Source organism: Geotrypetes seraphini, chromosome 3, assembly GCF_902459505.1.
Source record: "Geotrypetes seraphini chromosome 3, aGeoSer1.1, whole genome shotgun sequence".
Lineage (NCBI taxonomy): Eukaryota > Metazoa > Chordata > Amphibia > Gymnophiona > Dermophiidae > Geotrypetes > Geotrypetes seraphini.
The window spans coordinates 370,624,577-370,642,255 of NC_047086.1; the positions used below are offsets into that span (position 1 = coordinate 370,624,577).

Genomic DNA, 17,679 nt, shown 5'->3' on the forward strand with positions numbered 1-17,679 from the left:
TGTATTAAAATATCTCAATCATCTCTCCCCAATATTGCCTATCCTCCAGGTTCAAAGCTTTGGAATGAGGGATCATGAGACATGTGTGAAAAGGGTTAGACTCAGAAGTAATAAAAAACAATGCATGGAACAACCTTCCAGTGGAAACAAAGACAATATTCAGGAAAGCTACAGAGAAGGAGAGAAAATGACTGTAGAACTGAGTGGTTGGTATGGCTATTTTTCTACTTTTTTTTCAGAATTCATATATCCAGTAATAGAGAGAGAGAAAAAAAAGACAGCACACCAGAGTATGTGAAAACGTCAGTTCTTTAACAGGCTCTGAAGCACAAGCATTTCTGGAAGCAAGATATCAAGCATGTAACATTTCATTTAGTTCCACATTCATGGAAAAAGTACCATATAAACATCAACAGTTTGCTTTCATAGCACTGGAAAAAGTTATAGCAATATGGAAAAAAATAAAAGCATCCTGTACTTATTCTATCATTAACCAACAGAAATGGAAGTCTTCATCTTGCACCAAACGAGTGAGTGCAGTCTGTAATCATCATGGCCACCATACAGACTTTAGCAGCCTTGTAACAGAAAAGCATGTTGACCATATCAGCTTTTCAGTCTATGGTACAGTCTAGAGCTTTCCATTGGCAAATGCTGCCTCTTGGAATTGAGGGACAAAGGTTTTGAAATAAGCCCTGAAAAAAAGAAGAAAATGCTGTTAGTAAACATCTTGATGAAAAGCAATTAATGCCAACAAAATATATAACAAATTCTTCATTTTGAATGTTTTGGACTCAGGCCTGACCATGAAGCTGCAAACAGTTAAGACTGTTAAGGCATGTTTCAACCAACTTCATATGCTCTATCACCTGAAATTGCTGATTTTGCCTTCTGATTTTTGGACTGTTGTGCAGGAGATGGTTCTGTCTAGGTTAGACTATTTTAACACTTTCTGTCTTGGAATTTCAAAAACAAGAGGGAGAGCGTTATAATTGGTACAAAATGCCGCAGTAATGGGAATTGACTGGATGGCACATATTACACTAATTCTGATTATTTACATTGGTTACCAGTTGTATTTCGGGTGCAACATAAAGTTTATGTTTTATTAAAACTTGTTGATTCCTAGAGCTATCACATCTCTTTACAAAAGTAACATTTCACCATTATTGCATGATACTTTACAAAGGCTACAAATTTGGTTGACATTTCCCCTGTCTGTGGCAGGACGAGTTGCTTTATACAATATGGTCCTTTTTCCCAAATGGTTGTTTCGCTTTCAGGTACTCCCCGTGCTACTATCACATACTCACAATATTCAACTTACCAGGGAATTGCAATGTTTTTTAGGGGGGGGGGGCAAACGACTGCACATGACACTTCCTCGGATGTGTCTACCTAGGGAAAGGGGAGGGTATGGACTGCTGAATATTCGCTGGTATGCCTTGGCATGCCAGATGAGACATAATAATGACTCGTTTAGAGGTACTTCTTTTACAGCCACTTCCTTAGAACTATCTTTGTTGGCTCCTTATCATATTAGTTATTTGCTACATGTCTTCGAACCGACTCTCCGCCCAGTGGTGGCACACTACCCAATATTTGCCCCTGCTCGGCGGACATAGCGGTGGCTTTGTAAATCTGCCCAGCTATCCTCTGAGATATCTATGTATTTGCCCATTTAGGGCAATTGTTCATTTTTGCCTGGACTTTAAACGATGGGCTGAGAAAGGATTACAATATCTATTTCAATTGTTTTCAGATGAAGGATGACTGGCCTTATTTTTTACTTTATGTCATACGTTTGATTTGCCGGCCACAGATGTTTTTGCATACTATCAGGTACGACATTATGTTCATTCTTTACCAGCTAGATATTTAAAAGAGGACAGCCGCGAAGCACTTTCGGAACTTTTTAGTCTTTCAGCTCAGCAGCCGATACCTCTTCGATTTCACCTACTGAGCCTCCGGGATTGTCAACCGGGGCCTAATTTGGACATTCTGGCGGCCTCCTGGGCAGAAGACCTGCATTGCTCACTGACTGTTCAACAAGTGCAACACGTACTACAAAACATCAGGAAGGTGTCCTCCAACATTCTACATTGAGAATAAAAATTTAAGATTGTTCTGCAGCTTTACATCTTCCCTGCGCGAGCATCCCGGATGGGTATTATTCCGAACCATAATTGCCCAAAGTGTGTTCAGACCCATGCCTCTTTGGGACATATGCTTTGGACATGTCCTCGCATCATACAGTTTGGGCATGGGCTTGGACATTATACTACAGCTCTCTGGGGCAGGCGATGGTCTCCCACGCCAAGAACACTCTTTGGATATTATACAATTGCAATACCGAAACCTAAAGGGATGACAACATTTGTGACTAGGGTGTTGCTTAAGAGCATAAGAACATAAGCCGTGCCTCTGCTGGGTCAGACCTGAGGTCCATCATGCCCAGCAGTCCGCTCACGCGGCGGCCCATCAGGTCCAGGACCTGTATAGTAGCCCTCTATCTATACCCTTCTATCCCCTTTTGATATGCCTATGACCAGGGGGTAATTGAAACTACGTAATATGTCTCCTCAAGTCTGCTTATCTGATCTGGGAGTTGCCCAAACAGCATCAAAAGGACAGATGGGAAACCGGTCTCTGTAACACCTCCTTGATAACATCAAAAGGACTGACCAGGGGGGTAACTGAAACTCAGCATACTACTGACATGTATCCACAAGTCTGCTTATCTGACATTCTGACCTCCTTGACCTGAGTGTTGCCCAAAACAACATCAAAGGGAACCAGATGGGAAGCCGTTTCTGCAACACCTCCTTCTGATATCCTGACCTGGGTGTTGTCAAAACAAAGAACAAAAGACCTGAATCGTAACAAAGGACGCTAATTACTGCAGGACCAGCTGTTTTACTATGAGCTCAGCAGTTTTTTTCCTATATAAGAACGGAATTCTGCCCCTAACATCAGAATCCAAGACGTCTCCAGGAACAGAATCCAAGATGTCTAAAGGGGCAGTCTCCCGTGTCTACTCGCCTATCAATTGAGGGATTCCCAATTGTGAAGGAAGAGTGTTTGCCTGAGATACGGTGATGCTATTTTGTTCTTATATTCATCTATATATATAAGTATAATAAAGTGTTATTGTTTATGCTTTATATTGTCTGTGTGCTTTTCTGAGTGTCACTGATCATCTCATTTGACAGAAATAAGTGGCGGAACATATTGGTACCAGAAGTGGGGTGATCAATGTGGTCAGAAAAGCTACCTAGAAAACAAGGGGTTGAGGAGCAGGCTCCCAATCCCTCCATTCCGAATGGGAATGACAGTATAGGTAAATTAATGGCCACTGAGTGGTCTGTAGAAGCAGGATTAAGTGAATCCTGTACTTTTGGAAGTGGGGATCCACATGAATTATGTGCCTCCTTACAAAAGGTGAAAATCTCAAAAGGAGAAGAGCAAGAAGGAATTTCTAGACAAGGAAGGATAATTTTGTCAGACTGGAGGAATTTGCATGAAGCTAAACAGGAATTACAATTGAATTAGGAGAGCTGGAAAAGAAAAGGTATAATGAACAGCATGCCATTAAAATGCTACAATGTCAGAATAAGTTGTTAATGGATAAGGTAGACACCTATCAAAATGTAACAGAAAAGGCAGCTGTTTAATGTGCACAATATAAATATAAGAAACGGAGGCGGAAAGTGAGTTACAGAAAAGTTAAAATCTTAATTTATCATCTGCCAGATGATTGGAATCCAAACAAACGGGATGGGGATATTTGGGATTCAAATTCTAATAACAGTGAGGAGGATATATGTGTTGAAGGAGAACAGGCAGAAAGTTTAGAAGCAAAGCCTGTGAGGAGACAAAGATTACAGGGAAGTCTGCAAACAGGAGAAAATCTAACTAGAAATAATGTTATGGAGGATGTTACTACCACATGAAATCATGGATACGATGGCACGCTTTACACAGCAGCCTGGGGAACCACTAATACAATGGGTAATTCGGGTGCAGGAGCTGGGCGCAGCAGGGATTATGTTGGATGCCACAGATGCCCCTAAATTTGTTCAAATTAGTCAAGAAGTAGCAGTGCAAAATGCGTTGCGGGAGGATCCTTATCCTGCAAAATATGCCCAATGGTCTTTATTAGAGATAATTAGTAGGGGTGTCACGAGGCGATATCCACTTGAATCTGATTGGCCCTCAAATGATAAAATTTGGTATACATTAAAAGATGCTCAAATGAGAATTAAGGAGGAGGCTATGAAGGCAGCCTTAGTAATAGGTCACGTTGACACATATATGTCATTACCTTTTACTGTGCCCATGAGAAATAAAATTATTAAGTATGCTGCACCGGCATACAAACAGGTAATGATAACTTTGTTGATCAATCAAATAGACAGGACTATTTTGGAAGCCTTAGAAGCGGTCCGACAGTTAGGAGATCGGGGGGACTGGGGACCTCAAAATACTTTTGATAAAAAGAGAAAAGGACAATCCAATTCAAACAGGGCTAATCGGGTGTCTTGGAGGAATATGTTTTTGAAATTAATAAAAGATGGTGTAAAGGTGGAAGAAATAGATGGGAAAAATACAAGGACATTATGGGAAATGTACAAAAGTAGAGGACTGGGAAAGAAATCTATGTCTCAAGCACAAATGAACAAAGGAGAGAGGGAGGATATTTTGGTGCCAACGGCTCCCCCTGAGGAAACTGCTTCCATTCTTTATCCTGATTTAAAAGGGTGGAAGTGTTGGGAGGATCAATAATGTGAATGCCGAGCCTCAGTGTTTGCCTGGACCAAATTAGAACAGCGTCCGCAGGTAGAGATAAATATTTAGTAGAAATCTGGGGAGCAAAAGGTACAAGCTGTAGTGGACACTGGGGTGGAGGAATATAAATATCAGAATTGGGGGGAAAATTATACAAGCAGGAAGAAAAAAATTACAAATTTTAAAATTGGACAATTACCAATTTGGGAATATACTGTATTAATCTATGGAATTCCTTAAAATATAATAGGGCTAGATATCCTAAAAGGGTTAACATTACAGCTTTCCGATGGAATCTATAGTTTTGGTAAATTGCCAGACATTCCTATGAGATCAGTAGTGGTGGGGAAATTATCTAAACCAATAGTAGTACCGATCTCCACTAAAATTGTAAACATGAACCAATGCATTTTTTACTATTCCTATAGTGGAGCAATGTCCAGAACAATTTGCATTCACTTGGCAAGGGAGGCAATATACATCTACCAGACTACCACAAAAATACTTACCTAGTCCCACTTTCTATCACAAGATTATAGCAGAAAGTGGGCAAAAGGATGCCGAGAGGTGATAGAGAAAGTTAAACAGAAAATTGTAAACTTCCCTTCTCCCCAAAGTAAAAAACAGACTTGGGCCTTTTTGGATTCTGGAGGCAACATATTTCACATCTGGGGTAACATATGGGGTAGGTTGGACAATAAAAAAGTAGAAATATTGCTAAGTGACCTTTATAAAGTATAAAGTTTTGTTAGATAGTATAAGGAAGTTGCACTCCAAGTGATTTTGCAAATGTGTCTTTTACCTCAAACACTAACATTGTGAACCACTGTACCTGCACGTAAACTTCTCTTGTATGTTTTATAGATGAAAACGTCCCTGCTTGCATTCTCTTATGATTGTGTGACAGAGCTTTGAAATGGAAGAAGAAAGAAAGGAGACCAGCAAGAACTTAAGTTTCTATCTCTCTTTCTTTTAGAAGCTTAGTATCCAGACATGGTCAGGAGAACCAATTTCACTGTGCCATATTTAAAATACTTCCAGCACTGTGACCTGATAGTGGGAATCCAATGGATACCAAATTTGTTTATGACTCTTTTGATTAAAAGTGTGCTTATTTACAGATTAAATTCAACCCTGAATCATTACCGATGGAAGAAAGCATGCCGGAGCTCTATGTTTGTCTGTTTCTGTTATGTGTTGTCTGTTTTAGCTTATGGGGTACCCCAATAAACATCGCACATTGGCCATTTCCAGAGTTTATTCCACCCCTTCTATTAGTCCATATCCCTTTCCAAAAAAGATTCCCCCACTTACAAGAAAGTATCTTATGAAAACCATGCTCACAATGATTTTATGCTATGGCTCATACAGCCCAATTATATTTTAGTTAGGGGTTATATTATAAGAGGATATCTGAAGAGAAAAAATTAGAAAGCTTTATACCTGGTAAAATGGTGCTCATTGGTATTTGATATTTGCTAAATAAAATAAAAAATGGTCTCTCTTTATTTAACTTACCAGGTATAAACAGTGCAGTGCACATCTCTGACATAAGTTATTTTGGTATTACCATCAGTACGTGTTTATGGTCTCTTTTAAGTGACATAATAATTATGTCCAGAACATAAAAAGGTGTATTTTCTGAATGTCCTACAGAATACCTTTAAGTGCATTAGTGTTGTTTCTTTTATCTCAAACAAATACTACCTTACACACAAGAATTGTGTTACATCTTATCACATTCTGTACATAAAGTGGTTTTTCTTCTTTTTCTTATCTTCTCTTTTATCACTAGGGGTGTTTATTATAACTAAAGCATTGAAGCTAAACAGTCATGATGAAATATTTTCCTTGGAAAATAACGTACTGGGAAATGTTATTCCATATAGACTTTCATCCCTTTGTGATAGAATTGGTCAGCTCTGCTCTCTTATTCTTATGATTTGGCTAACATGCTGGGTTAAGAGAAAATTTCACCAGATCGAGAAGATGATGACACGCAACCAGACATACAGTGCCGTGCCATGACGCTATTATGTGGCACCGACTTGGGAATAGAAGTGAGCCTATATCCTGCCACTTCACAGTAGGGCTAGTCTCTGGGGGTGGTGCACTTGACTCTTACGTGAGTGAAGGCATGTGAGTGGCATAGCAAGCCTATTGAAACTGGAGCATAGCCAGACCCTAACCAAAGCTGCTAAGAAAAACGGGATACCAGATAATTGCAGTGATCAATGGTGAATATGAAGCTACCCTAAATGTATGTAAGCCATGAGTAAGAGCACAAATATAATATTAATAAGATTATTAATTTCCATGATTCCCTATACGTGATACTTTCAAGTAAAATGCCTAATTAGCAAGAAATATTAGGGAATGCAAGAATACCAGGTTTAGAACATAAGGAAATAATTTATGAAGGGAAAATTAATTTTCCCATTTTACCTTTACCTAAATGTAGAACCTGAGGTATAGTAAATACTATTGTTCTGAAATACTGGCTGGCAAACAAGCATATTTTGGCTCCAGAGTAGCAGATGTATTTAGATGGGAAGGTGAATGGGTGCCAAATACTGTACATAATTATGAACTAACTTTATCTCATTGATTTAAAACCACATCACATTCTGTACCCTTAGATAGAAAATGGAGTAATTTTGAAATGAAACAATGTGTCCTTTTGCGGTGATGCCTTTGACATTGGGACCCCAATTAGGGTTTCCCACTTATCATGGGCAACTAATAGATGAACAAAATAAAACAAATGTGTCATCTATGAACCATGTTCTTTACAACATATCTACAATTTGTGCCAATGGACCATTCCACCGCAAGGTTATACCTTTATACAAGAAATATCACATAAAAATGTTTTTGTTGCTAGCAGTACTGTTGAACTTGTGATTCCTGCTATTCAAGCTCCCTTTTCAATATGTGTATATCAAATGTAAATATTAATTTTTCTTTTGCCGATGTATTTTATTGCCATCTATAAAGAAAGCCATGCAAAATATAGCAATCCTAAATAAAGCAAATCAGCAATGTACTTGCATTCTGTGACAGATCACATTGAAGCTACCACTGCACACCCTTGGTGGGATGCTTTTACTAGAGGGAGGGCTACAGCACAAAAGGTGTTTCTTCATTCCTTACTCTATATTTTTGTTTAACTATCCTTATGTTAACATTTCTAAATTGTGGGTTTACCTATTGTGTATACAAACGGACACGCTCTCCCTTTATGCGGATGATTTCTTATTGGGAGGTGCAGACTTGAGGATCCAGGGGTGGACTGTTATGCCTATGACCAGGGGGTAATTGAAACTATGTAATATGTCTCCTCAAGTCTGCTTATCTGATCTGGGAGTTGCCCAAACAGCATCAAAAGGACAGATGGGAAACCGGTCTCTGTAACACCTCCTTGATAACATCAAAAGGACTGGCCAGGGGGGTAACTGAAACTCAGCATACTACTGACATGTATCCACAAGTCTGCTTATCTGACATTCTGACCTCCTTGACCTGAGTGTTGCCCAAAAACAACATCAAAGGGAACCAGATGGGAAGCCGTTTCTGCAACACCTCCTTCTGATATCCTGACCTGGATGTTGTCAAAACAAAGAACAAAAGACCTGAATCGTAACAAAGGATGCTAATTACTGCAGGACCAGCTGTTTTACTATGAGCTCAGCAGTTTTTTTCCTATATAAGAACGGAATTCTGCCCCTAACATCAGAATCCAAGACGTCTCCAGGAACAGAATCCAAGATGTCTAAAGGGGCAGTCTCCCGTGTCTACTCGCCTATCAATTGAGGGATTCCCAATTGTGAAGGAAGAGTATTTGCCTGAGATACGGTAATGCTATTTTATTCTTATATTCATCTATATATATAAGTATAATAAAGTGTTATTGTTTATGCTTTATATTGTCTGTGTGCTTTTCTGAGTGTCACTAATCATCTCATTTGACAGAAATAAGTGGCGGAACACCTTTTCCTTCAGAAAATTGTCCAATCCCTTCTTGAACTCCAATACTGTACCCTGTCCTATCACTCCCTCTGGAAGCGCGTTCCTAGAACTTCCTAGCACTGGTTCTGAATCTGTCCCCTTTAATTTTTCCGAATTCTTGTAGTTGTCGAAAGTTTGAAGAATCTGTCCCTCTCCACTTTCTCTATGCCCTTCGTGATCTTGTAAGTCTCTTATCATATCCCCTCTAAGACTCTGCTTCTCAAGTGAAAAAAGCCCCAGTCTCTCTAATCTTTCAGCATATGAAAGGTTTTCCATACCTTTTACCAAACGTGTCACTCTCTTCTGAACCCTCTCGAGTATCGCCATATCCTTCTTTAGGTACGGCGACCAATATTGGACGAAGTACTCCAGATGCGGGCACACCATTGCCCAATACAACAGCATGATAACTTATTTCGTTCTGCTTGTAATTCCCTTCTTGATTATTCCTAACAATCTATTCGCTTTCCTAGCAGCCGCTGTGTACTGTGCCGACAGCTTCATTGTCATGTCTGCTATTACCCCCAAGTCCCTTTCTTGGGAACTTTCACTCAATAACAGCCCTCCCATCGCGTAGCTGTACCTCAGGCTTCTGTTTCCTACGTGTAAGACTTTACATTTCTCTACATTGAACTTCATCTGCCATCTCGTCACCCACTCCCCTAGTTTGTAAATCCCCTTTGTAAATCTTCGCAGTCCTCTTTAGTCCTGGCCCCATTAAATAAAAAGCGATATTGGCCAACTGGCTGTCCCAGGACCCACCATCTTACAGTCAATGGAGATCCTTGATGATTGTCCATGCATCTTTGGAGCGGAGACAGGTTGGGGATCTTGACTGAGGCCCAGGCCATCGTTTCTGTCAGATTTGGGAGCATTTCTGGATGGACCTTACTCCTCAGGCTTGCAGCAAACTACTGAATCTATGAGGCAGACAACCTGCTACCTGAGTTGCGGTTGGACTTTAATCCTAGACACGTGGGGGGGGGGGAGGGTTGGATGGGGGAGGGATTGGTTTGTGCACATATGAAAGAATTTGGTTTATTTTATCTTTGCTTTTCTTGCACTGTATTGAAATTTTGAATAAAAATACTTAACCATAAAACTTGTTATACTACTCGTTTATATAACAGGTATAGTTGTTTATGTGGTCTATCAGACTATTTACTGTCAAACACCATGGTATTTTTGACAAGTTGTGGCACTTTATAAGCCTAATAGATCTTTATGGTCCAAAAATCAAAAGCTATTAATTCCAATAGCATAGGGAGATTAATCCTGGTATTATTATCCACCTCAGAACAAACAACTTGGCCAACAATAATCGACTTGCAGTGCAGAAAGCTTTTTGGGAGCTTGGGGAGTAGATAAAACCTTTTGTAAAGACTGTAGCTTTTTCAGAAGTACTAACTACTTATGGAAAGAGAAAGGAAAGAGTACAAAATACTGAGAACTTCAATAGGTGGTTCAAAACCTGGTGTCATCAAGAAGGCTTTAGGTACATAGAAGGATGGGGCAATACATGGAAAAACAAGAGAATGTATTGTAATTATGGGCTGCACCTTACTATGGCAGGAAAAAGAATCCTGGTGCGAAGCCAGGCCAAGTGGCGCATGGCTACAGAGAAAGCAGTGGCCCTAGCAGACAGTTCAAAGGCATCATAAGATGACTAGAGAAGATGCAATCTGAATTGTGACAGAGTAGCAGTGACTTCTTGGAACTCAAAATGCCTATGTTGATCCAGGTGCTGGAGAAAGCCTGGAAGAATATCAATGAGGAACTTGAGATAAGTAACGAAGATAAAATTGTAGTTGAGCACTTTGGAGGACATCATAGCATTTTGATAAAGATGACGTCCAAACTTGTCCATGGTCTTCCTCTCTTCCAGGAGGAACTGTAGCATAGACCCTGGAAGGATGGGTTCTTTTCAAAGAGGACTCCACAAGGAGGGATTGGTGAGATAACTGTGAATTCTCAAACCCTTTGCAATGTAGAGTTCTATACCTCGAGTCCAACTTGCCTGGAACCGCAGGTATAGCAAAAGGAGTCTCCGGACATCGTTTGAAAGTTTGAGACAAAAGCTTATGAAGAGGAAGCTTAAGTGACTCTGCAGGAGGTTGAGGCAGATGCATGACCTCGAGATACTCCTTAGAGTATTTAGAACCAGCATCTAATTGAATTTCCAGGTCATCAGCCATCTGACGAAGGAAGGAAGAGAAGGAGAGCTGATCCACCAGGGCCCTGCCTCGAGAGGGACTCGATGACCTTGAGGCGCCTTGAGTGGAGAACGAAGGCGAAGTCTCTCTGGAGAAGTGGCAATCCAAAGAATATGGAAACTTGGAGGAGGCAATGGAAGCAGCTGACTCCTCTGGGTCTGGAAATGGCAACCTCGATCGAGGAGTTGGAGGCCTCGAAGAGCTGGAAGGTCTGGAATGAGGTCTGAATGAGGAAGGCTGCTCTTTGGAAGGAGACCTGCACCTCGATGAGGGCCTCGATCGACAACTAGAGTGATGCCTGGAAGGTCTCGAGTAGGATCGAGGAGACTTTGCCCTATGTATGGAAACAGGCAATGTTGCTGGTGAATGAATAGGGCTGGAAGCAGTAGATCGAAACTCAGTTGTTTGGATCGAAGAATCTTGAAGCACTCCCAAAGACTCTGCTCCTTGTATGAAGTGTGAGGATTCCTGTCGAGATACTCGCAAAGAATCTACTCCTTGCATTGAGTGTGTAGATGCCAGATCATACACTCGCAAAGACTCTGCTCCTTGCATAGAGTGTGAAGCTTCAGCTCGAGGCACAAGCAGGGACTCAACCTCGCGGGAGACTGCCGATTGCCCAGGCTGGATTATAGGAGGCATTGTCAAGGCAGAACCATATTTGCTCAGTAATTGAACAAATTGCTGCCCCAACATGTTCTGGAGAGAAGCCTGCAAATGTGGATCCGCGTCTGAAACCGGACCACTTGCTGAGGCTCCAAGGTGGCAGTGGAGATGTGCTTTGACTTGGAGGTCTTGGAGAGCTTGAGGACCACCGCTGAAACCTTCTGCTTAGGTATCTGACCTGAGGTGCGCTCAGGGGAAGATAAAGCAGGTGTACTCGAGGCTAAAGACGATCCAAACAAGTACGGTCTGATGAGACTCGAGGTCAGAGTAATGGAAGCTGCAGGACCCTCGGTGGAAGGTGAGACCGAGGCAGCACTCGAGGTTGAGGGTGTCACTGAAGAGTCCATCCTGAAGAGTTTTTCCACTAAAACCCGACGGCATTTAAGGGCTCGAGGTTGAAGAGTAGTACAGCGCTCGCATGACTTAGGACTATGGTCAGGCCCGAAGCACTTGAGGCACCAGCAATGTGGGTCCGTGAGAGAAATCGCACGCTGGCACTGGCTACACTTCTTGAAGTCTGTTACTGGCCGGGCATAGGAGGGAAGAAAGCTGCTGCGAAGTCAAAGCCCTCAGGCTGCGGCCGAGCGGCCTGCCCTGCCAGTGAGTCAACGAAGAAAAAAATAAAATAAAGTCTTCTTGTTTTTTTTAAATTAAAAGAAATAAACAACACAGCGATTCGCGACTAAAAAGAATACAAACCGCGGTGAGAGAAGGCATGAAGCGAATGAAGTTCAGTGCAGAACGTCAAAGTACAGACTTCTCGGCTCCGCGGAAAACTGTGGAGACTCGCCCTGTGCTGGGAGGGAAGGCTCTCGAGCATGCATAGTGCAGCTGACTTGACACTTCTGAAGTTTCTACAAGCAAGAATGCTTGCAAGGCTGTCCACATCGGGGCTCCATGGATGACGTCACCCATATATGAGAATAGGCTGCTTGCTTGTCCTGGGATAATGTCTGCTACAGATTGAGAGAACTGTAGGTTGAAAGGTACCAAGCTGTCAGGTGTAGAGACTGCAGGCTGGGATGAAGCAGACAACCCTGACTCTGTGTAAGCAGAGATGGAAAATATGGTAGAAATAAAGGCTCCCTGCTGCTGAGTTGAAGTAGAAGGGAGAACCAAGGTTGTCTGGGCCACCGAGGAGCTATCAGAATCATGGTGGCACGTTCGTGTTTGAGTTTGATGAGTGTCTTGAGAATTAGAGGGAATGGAGGAAACGCATACAGAAATTTGTTTGTCCATTCCAGAAGAAAGGCATCTGCCTCCATGTGGTGAGGAGAGTATATCCTGGAGCAGAACTGAGGTAGCTTGTTGTGGGGAGACGCAAAGAGATCGATTTGAGGGGTTCCACACTGAGAAAAAATGTGATGGAGAGGCGACGAATTGGGTGTCCATTCGTGAGACTGTAGAAGACAACTCAATTTGTCCACCAGTAAGTTTTTCTTTCCTTGAATGTAGACCGCTTTCAGAAAGATGTTGTGAAGAATTGCCCAATGCCAAACCTTTTGAGCTTCCTTGCAAAGGGGAAGGGATCCTGTACCTCCCTGGTTGTTGACATAGTACATGGCTACTTGATTGTCGGTACGAATGAGGATTACTTGATCGTGAAGAAGATGTTGAAAAGCTTTAGAGCATTGAAAATTGCTCTGAGTTCCAACAGATTTATGTGACTGATGATCTGTGAAGGACCAATGTCCTTGAGTACGGAGACCATCAAAATGAGCCCCCCAAGCATAGGTCGAGGAATCTGTCATGAGGTCTTTCTGATGAGGGGGCATTTGAAACAGTAAACCTCTGGAGAGATTGGAAGAAAGCATCCACCAGTGGAGAGACTGTTTGAAAGAAGGAGTCACTGTAATGTGCCAAGAGAGAGGATTGGAAGCCTGCGTCCACTAAGAAGCCAGGGTCCACTGAGGAATTCTGAGGTGAAATCTGGCAAAAGGAGTCATGTGAACTGTAGAGGCCATGTGACCTAGGAGAACCATCATGTGTCTTGCTGAGAGTGAAGTGAGGGGCAACACTTTGTGACATAGTTGTATAAGAGTATTCTGATGTTGTTGAGGAAGGAATGCTCTGAGTTGCACAGTGTCCAGTACAGCTCCAATGAACTGTAGAGTTTGAGAGGGCTGTAGCTGGGATTTTGGAAAGTTTATTTTGAACCCCAAACTTTGGAGGAACCAAATAGTCTGTTGGGCCACTATAATAACCCCTTGAGATGTTGAATCTTTGATGAGCCAGTTGTCCAGGTACGGAAAAACCTGAAGACCATGGCTATGAAGAGCTACTGCAGCTACTACTACTAGGCACTTGGTGAAAACTCTGGGAGATGATGCTAGGCTGAAAGGTAGCACTCTGTATTGAAAATGATGAATTTCCCACCCGAAATCTGAGAAATTTGCGGAACGCTGGATGAATGGGAATGTGAGTATAAGCCTCTTAGAGATCCAGAGAGCATAACCAATCGTTGTGATCCAGAAGGGGATACAAGGATGCTAGAGACAGCATCCGAAATTTTTCTTTGACAAGAAATTTGTTGAGAGCTCTGAGGTCCACTATAGGTTGTAGATCCCCCGTCTTCTTCGGGACAAGGAAGTAATGGGAGTAAAACCCCGTACTCTGCTGTTCCAGAGGAACTTTCTCGATGGCACGGAGATGAAGAAGAGCATGAGCTTCCTGAAGAAGAAGGGTGAGCTGCGACGAAGTGGAAGGATACTCTCTTGGGGGGAGATCTGGTGGAACTTGAAGAAATTGAAGAGAGTAACCCTCCCTGATTATTGTGAGGACCCAGAGGTTAGATGTAATCAGTTCTCATCGTTGATAAAAATGATGGAGACGACCTCCGATCGGGAGAAGGGAAGACAGAGGCAGAAAGATTGATGTTATGCTCTGTGGTAGATGGTCAAAAAGGCTGAGTGGACTTAGGCTCGGCAGGTGTCTGAGGTTTACGCTGCCATTGTTGTTGCTGTTGTTTCTTAGGAGGTGGCCTTGAATAAGGTGCTGACTTCTGAGGATAACGCCTCTGATAAGATGGAGGAGGCCTATAACTCTTAGCAGTGGAAAGCTTTGGCTTCAGTCTAACTATAGAGGCAAATGATTTCTCATGCTCAGACAAGCGTTTTGTGGCTGCCTCAATGGAATCATCAAACAGCTCATTTCCCTGACATGAAATGTTGGCCAATCTTGAAGGTTCGGATCCATGTCCACAGTACGTAACCAGGCCAGATGATGCATGGCCACTGAGAACGCGGTGGACATTTCAAAAGCATCATATACTGCCTGAACCATATGCATGCGAAACTCACCTAGAGTAGAGTGCATATGCTGGAACTCTGATAGCTGATGTTTTGGGAGATATTTGAAAAAAGTAGGCATAGTGTTGACCCAATGCTTTAGATATGATGTGAGGACAAAATTATAGTTTAAAATCCGATTTGTCATCATAGAATTTTGATACAGACGACGGCCAATCTTGTCCATGGTCCTTCCCTCTCGGCCAAGAGGGACTGTGGCATAAACTTTGGAAGGTTTGGATCTTTTCAAAGAAGACTGCACGAGAAGGATAGTTGAGACTTCTCAAATCCTTTATAATGCACCATCTTATAACGAGATTCTAGCTTTGCTGTCACTGCAGGAGTTGAGTATGGGGTATCCTGATTACTTTTGAAAATTTGACAAAGAATACCATTCATGGGTAATTTGAGAGAATCCCTAGGAGGATTAGGCATACCCAGCTCTTCTAAATATTCTTTAGAGTATTTCGAATCAGACTCCAAGACAATGCTGAGATCTTTACTCATTTGGCATAGGAATTTAGTAAAGGACACGGTATCAGAAGAAGGATGACCCTGTTGAGGTGAAGGTGAACGAGAGCCCCTCGAAGTATCCCTTACAGCAGAGAAAGAAGGTGAAGCCTCTCTGGAATATTGGTACCGCAGATCTGAATCCATAGGCAAAAATGAAGATGAAAGTCCACTTCTGGAATGAGTAGGAGAAGCAGAACGTTTTCTTTTTCAGGAACAAGCTGGTGAAGAAAACCTCGCAGGAGAGGAACTCAACTGACGAGAGTCCTGTGGTTTCTGGATGTGAGGTTCCATAGTAGATTTCATCGAGAAGGGAATTGGTGGCCTCGACCTAGGTCTAGATGAATGCCTCGACAGATGATGTGGAGATGAACTATGCCTCGAAGAACAAAGCATTGGAGTCGAATCCAGCCTCGATGAGGAATGTCGAGGTGTCTTCGTCCTGTGCCTCGAAGAAGGCAATGCCTTATGTTGTGAGGTAGGGCTGGAAGTTGAAGATTGAGGTCAAGAAACTTGCAAGGACTCGGCTCCTTGTAATACTGCTGAGTGCTCAGGCTGGACTGCAGGAAGCAAGATCGAGGCAGGAAGCAAGATCGAGGCAGGAGTCAATTTGGCAAGCATGTTACCAAACTCCTGATGCAGAATAGCTTCCAACATATTCTGCAAAGCCGGCACTGAGACCACTGGAATTGGTGCGGCTATAGACTCCGAGGAAGATGACCTCAAAGAACAGTATTTCCTCGATTTTGAAACACGCTTCTTGGGAAGTCTCGAAGCAACCGGTCCCACTAAGGTCGCTGTTGGAATGGACTGTGACTCCTGAAGGACTGGCTTAGATAGCTTATCTGATGGAGACACTGAAGATAACGGCCCCTCCAGAGATGATTTTGCTGATTTTCCCAAGGACGAGGACTTCCCCATTGAGAAAGGCTTGAGCAAGGTCGAGGTCAAAGCTTTGAGCCCCGCAGAAGACTTTGATGGAGTCGAGGTCACAATCGGGGTTGAGGGTTTGGCAGACGGAAGGAAGATCCATGGCCCAGAAGATCTTTTCAATTTGAACTTGACGTCGTTTGAGGGCCCGATTCTGAAGTGTAGCATAGTGGGCGCATGACTCCAGACAATGATCCGGTCCCAAACACTGCACACACCACTTATGTGGGTCAGTGATGGAGATCGCGCGTTGACACTGGCTACACTTCTTGGACCCCATGACTGGCGGGATAAAGAATAAAAAATGGCCATGGCCAAATCGAAACCCGCAGGCTGAGGCTGCGGAGTAGGCCCTGCTGTGACACGACGAGAAAAATAATAAATTTCTTCTTTTTTTTTTCTGCGTGGAACACAACGACCCTGTAAAGAAAAAAGAATACACGAGCCGCGGTGAGAGAAGGCACGAGTTAGAACTAACTCTCACGCAGAGCCTTGAAACAAAAGTTTCTCAGCTCCGCGGTAAACTTAGAACTGAGAAGACGCGCGCCCTACGTCAGGCAGGAGGGCACTCACACAAGCGCGGTGCGGCAGTTGCGAACTTTCCAAAAGTTCCAAAAGCGTCCTACTAAAATCTATTCTATTGCAACCTAAACTGATAAAATATGGCGTACTGCAAGGTGCCCTCCTATCCCCTCTGCTTTTCAACCTCTATATCAGACCAGTGATAGGCATCGCCTTAAAATAACAAATACAGATATACTCCTTTGCCGACAACATACAACTGTACCTAAGACTACCACTAGACTCTAAGTGAGAAACTCAAATCTCCAAACTACATGACTGTCTCTTGGAAATAAAAAGCTGGATGACTTGGTGAAAACTGAACTCCTCTGGATACGGAGAGGTGACCCCTCAACTCGCCCGCCCATTTATCTCTTGGGAATTGACCACCCTGATGGCTAAAGACAAAGTACGCTGCCTAGGGGTGATCCTTGATGGTGACTTTTCATTCTCTGATCATATCTCCTAAGTAGTTTCCACCTCGTTCTACTATCTCCAACAACTATGGAAAATCAGATGATACTTCTCAGAACCAGACTTTTCCCAGCTACTCTACACCTTTGTCCTCTCCTGTATGAACTACTGCAACACAATCTTAAATGGCCTCACTAAAAAAACCTCCATCGACTACGAGAACAAAATGCCGCCATCTAACTCTTGAAGAATCTCCACATACAAGACCAAATCACCCTGGAATTACGAGATGCCCACTGGCT

General features: G+C 42.6%; 1 protein-coding gene across 5 annotated transcripts in view; it reads right to left on the reverse strand.

The window, feature by feature from the left end:
• Nucleotides 1-291: 291 nt before the first annotated feature.
• BABAM2 (BRISC and BRCA1 A complex member 2) overlaps nt 292-17,679 on the reverse strand; it is a 467,557-nt gene continuing 450,169 nt past the window's right edge. For all 5 annotated transcript variants that reach the window (XM_033939322.1, XM_033939323.1, XM_033939325.1 and 2 more), the window contains one exon: nt 292-695. In XM_033939322.1, the coding sequence (XP_033795213.1) occupies nt 632-695 (64 nt within the window). In that variant the 3' untranslated portion in view covers nt 292-631. The remainder of the gene's footprint in view (nt 696-17,679) is intronic.